This window comes from Sinocyclocheilus anshuiensis, unplaced genomic scaffold (assembly GCF_001515605.1).
Source record: "Sinocyclocheilus anshuiensis isolate Anshui unplaced genomic scaffold, SAMN03320099.WGS_v1.1 scaffold948, whole genome shotgun sequence".
Taxonomy (NCBI): domain Eukaryota; kingdom Metazoa; phylum Chordata; class Actinopteri; order Cypriniformes; family Cyprinidae; genus Sinocyclocheilus; species Sinocyclocheilus anshuiensis.
Genome location: NW_015549709.1, coordinates 83527 through 88181, shown reverse-complemented (window position 1 = coordinate 88181; position 4655 = coordinate 83527). Strand labels below are relative to the sequence as shown.

At 34.6% G+C, this 4655-nt stretch overlaps 1 protein-coding gene across 1 annotated transcript in view; it reads left to right on the top strand.

Annotated features, from left to right (window-relative positions):
- Window positions 1–4655, top strand: part of LOC107660689 (maltase-glucoamylase, intestinal-like) — a 52658-nt gene that overhangs the window by 3377 nt on the left and 44626 nt on the right. The window contains exons 3-7 of the mRNA XM_016450081.1: window positions 473–564; window positions 644–764; window positions 1355–1464; window positions 1553–1707; window positions 3727–3898. Of these exons, the coding sequence (XP_016305567.1) occupies window positions 473–564; window positions 644–764; window positions 1355–1464; window positions 1553–1707; window positions 3727–3898 (650 nt within the window). The remainder of the gene's footprint in view (window positions 1–472; window positions 565–643; window positions 765–1354; window positions 1465–1552; window positions 1708–3726; window positions 3899–4655) is intronic.

Sequence of the window (4655 nt, the reverse complement as noted above, 5' to 3'; positions counted from 1 at the left end):
TATATATATATATATACTGTATATGTTGTCAAATAAATGCTGTTCTTTTGACCTTTCTGTTCATCAAATAATCCAGCAATATGGTTTCCACAAAATATGAAGCAACACAACTGTTTTCAACATTGATAATAATCAGAAATGTTTCTTGAGCAGCAAATCAGCATATTAGAATGATTTCTGAAGGATCACGTGACATTGAAGATGGGAGTAATGGTTGATTAATATTTAACTTTGCAAAAATTTTAATTGAAACTATTTTGAATTCTAATACTGTTTTACAATATATATATATATATTTTTTTTGGATCAGGTAAATGCAGCTTTGGTGAACATAAGAGATTTAATAAAACCTTTAGAAATCTCATTGGCCACAAACTTTATTGTAATGATTTGGAGTTGCTTAAAAATATGTTAAAGTACTGTATATCAAAATGGTCATTTGCTATATTTGTCCATTTGTCCCCAACTTCAGATTCCGGATCAGATCCAGACATCATCCCGGAATGTCCCAACATTTCAGAGGGAGAGAGAGTGGACTGTTTTCCGGATGCTGGGGCTTCTCAGGTAAACTGTAGTGGATATGACCAACATTCCATACAAACTCCTAGCATGCTTAGCTAATTCTTCCTATTTGTCCTTACAGCAAAAATGTTTGGAAAGAGCTTGCTGCTGGAGCCCCCTGAATGAGACTAATGTCCCCTGGTGCTTCTTCTCCAAAAACCACGGCTACAGCGTGGTCAGCGAAAGCAAGCCAGACAGCACACGTGAGTTCAGCCTGAACCGAGATGATGCCGTAATAAAACATTATGATACGTACCATTGGCTTTTAGATAAGTCTTTGTATTACCTCTTTTGTCATGAGCCAGTTATTCAGAGATTATTTAAAAGTTGGGAGTGGTGTATCGCCAAAAGATATCACCATTGTACCCTTGAGCAAGGTTATATCAGTGGAACCATCTCTTTTCATGATGCTATTATATGGTGAAATTGTTTGAAACAAACTCTACTGACCCAGGTTTTTTGGTAAAGATAGATAAAAAAGATAAATTGTATTTAAATAAATATCTCTAGCCATGTTTGCTATTACTGCTCATGGTAAGGGTTGGGGATTTCAATAATCTTCTTATATAATTTGTAAATGTTTGACATAAATTATATCTCAAATCGTTTGGAGTGTTTTTAATTAGAAATTTGCTTTTGTTTCATTGCTGTTACTTATTAAATCCCATAGATATTGAATGAGGGGCTCCTTCAGAAAATGTTGAAATCTACTTAAATAAATTGTAATTGACCATGTAGCAAGTAGAGCAAACAGTCCCCCAAGACCTCAAGGAAAATGTTTGTTTTGCTGCAGATATTGAGGCTAAGCTGACAAGAATGGATGCTCCATCTCTATTTGGAGCTGATATTAAAGAGTTGACCTTCTACGCTGAAATGCAGACAGAAAACCGTCTTCGATTTAAGGTCTGTTTACAAATTGACACAAATAGCCGAGGATATGTATCAATGTAAACACATCTATAATGCTGTGCAATGTTGTCTTTGTTACCAGATCACTGACGCCAATCAAGCCAGGTTTGAGGTTCCTCATGAGCACGTGCAGTCGCTTTCCGACACTCCCAACGGACCACTAAAATATAGATTGGAGCTGATCCAGAAACCCTTTGGGCTGAAAGTTTGGAGAACAACATCTCCTGAAAAACTCCTGTGAGTGGGGAGCTTTTCGTCTTTTCTCTTTCTTTTCACACACAGATCATATGTTGACTCTTTGTGAGCTCGGTGCATTGCTAACAATGCCGCACAAGTGTTTCTTTGACTAAATGAAGAGCAATCACAACACCAAAAAGACAGAAATTATAGGCATGAATAGAACGAGGGAATCCTGCGAGGTCTGAAAGAAGCCCGAAGCAATGCAAACAAGCTTTTTGTAAAGAAGCTGGTCTTTGTCTCGCTGTCTATTGATGGAAATTGCTTTTTTTCTTCTTTTGTTATTGTCTGCCGTCATTTGTGTGTATTTGTGCACTGTTAAAAAATGACAGGCAGGTTAAGAATAAGTCCTGATTTCTAGTCCTTAGACATGTTCAAGTTGAATTTGATCATTTTTAAGTCACAGTGATTATCAGGCGTGCTTCATGCATGTTGCATCTGTGTTGCAATGTATATTAATTTCAGTGACCTTTTTAAATACATATGAAATAAATCAGAGCGACACTGCATATTGGATGCATATAAACTCTAAAAAATAACATTTTGTCCCAGTTACAGTTGGCATCTTTTTATGATGAAATTATGTTCAACCAACAAACTACAATGAGTTAGAGTGTAAACTTAATGTGTAGCATAAACACACATTTTTAAGCTTGATTGCTCAAAAAAAAATGAAGTTGTTCCAACTAATTGAGTTGTGGCCCTAATAAATCTTACCTGTTTAATATCAATAACTATCCTAGCACATCCTAATTGTAACTTATTTTGCATATAAATTTAATAAACATGTAAGATATTGTCATTGGCATTAGTGCAGTCATTCCTAATAGAGTCAATGTAGTGTTTACCAATCTCTTCAGCACAATACTTCAACATAATGGGCTCATTTATATGTCAAAGATAATAGCATTAAACATTATGTCAACAGAACTCATCAAAATAGTTAAAACTTCAAAGTTTTAATTAAATCACTTAAAAACAATTTCAACAGGTACTCTGATTTACTTTGGAAGTGTTTACTACTTAATAATTACTACTTACCCATTGTTTTAACAAAGACATCTATGAAAAATTGGTAAAACCATTAAAAATGGGTAATTCACAAAAAAAGTTTAACAGTTATCAGCTGTTAACCCTGGACCTTGTGCCCGTTATCAAAAGACATACTCAATGTAGTAACACTTGATCTCCATTATAAAGCAGTTTTGATTTACGCTGAAGATATGCTACCTGTATGATGGCTGTTGCAATGCTCAAACACTGCAGATGCAAGATGTGTGAAACAGACCTTATACGTACATCAAAAATAATAATAAAAAAAAAAAATGGATCCGAATTAGATGCTGATTCCACTTGAAATGTTGTCCTTATTAAAACAGCTTTCAACAGCAAGATTGCCCCATAAGAAATAGATCTTATTTCCAAAGAATACAGCGATTTGCCAGTACAGAAATTGAGCATTTTTATGAAAACTGTTTTTGGTTCTCTTTTTTGACCATAGTCACGTCTGTATGTGGATTGCAAAACAATCAATGATTCAGTAATCTTTTATCTGATAAAGCCTAATAATTATGTTTTTAATCATGGGAATGCATGATTCATATACAGGTTTCAGCATGGATTGATATATCAGAAGGAGTGTATGTTCGTTATAAGCTCATTCATCTTATCTGTATGATGTTATTTTTAAAACTCCTAGTAGAGTTTTAGATAAGAAGATGCACACGTCACAGTATGATTCTTAGCTATCAGTTTAGGTTTTGGCAATAGGAAGTTGTTTTCCTTGTTACAGAAAATGATCTTTAGATGACCCATCTATCAGTGTTTGTCATTTACTCTGTTTTCATTTGGTTTGGGTGTGCATTTTCATGCACCCCTTTCACCCCTCTGTATTTGAAGACATACTTGAAGGGTGAATCTATTGGTGAGTGTATATGTTCTTGACAGGTTTCATGACATTCACCCACAAACTGAACTGTGAGTAAAACTACACCATCTCTTCCTCTCTTGCTCTGTCAGGTTTGACACAACCTTTGGGCCACTGGTTTTTGCTGATCAGTACCTTCAGCTCTCGGCTAAACTCCCCTCTCACAATATTTATGGACTTGGAGAGCATGTCCATCAGACCTTCCGCCATGACACCAAGTGGAAGACCTGGCCTATCTTCACAAGAGATGCTTTTCCCAATGGAGTGAGACATAACATTTAGATTTTTCACTATTCCAAACCAGTATGACTTGGATTCTTCAGTGAAATACAAGGTTTAGGCAGGTTTTTGAAGAATATCCTGGCCACTCTGTAGAACTGAGGATGTCAAGCTTCAAAAAGAATGCAAAAGCACCATAAAAGTAGTTCATAAAACTCATGCACCATATTCTAAATCTTGAAGTAATTTGGCTGAAATTAAAGTCATTATTCACTGAGAACTGCTGCAACTGGATCATTGAGTCAGTGAGTTCAAGAACTGGTTCAGTCTGATTCATGAATTAATAATTTAGAACAACTTTACTATTTTTCTGAGAAGATCTATTGTCAATATGAAGATTTACAGTGAATAACAACTTAAAATTATTGAAATTATGTCAGAAGACTTGAAATACCACACAAGTCATATACCACATGAGTCATATAGTATGGAACTTTTTATAATGCTTTTATGGTCATTTTCTTTTGTCGTTTTGGAGCTCAGCTGCCCCAATTATTATTATTATATTTTTGTTTTGTTTTGTTTTGTTTTGTTTTGTTCATGTGTGTGTGTTCCAGAAAATAAGTTAGGATGAAAAATTGATGACAGAAACATCATTTTTGGTGAACTTTTCCTTTAATGAGCTGTTTCTTACTGATCTGACTCTTATAAATTACTTTAGTTTGTATAAGCCAATGTAATCAGGTTGATTTTGCCATATTAACTTGTTTTTCATATGAATTAAATCAAGTAATTAAAAAAT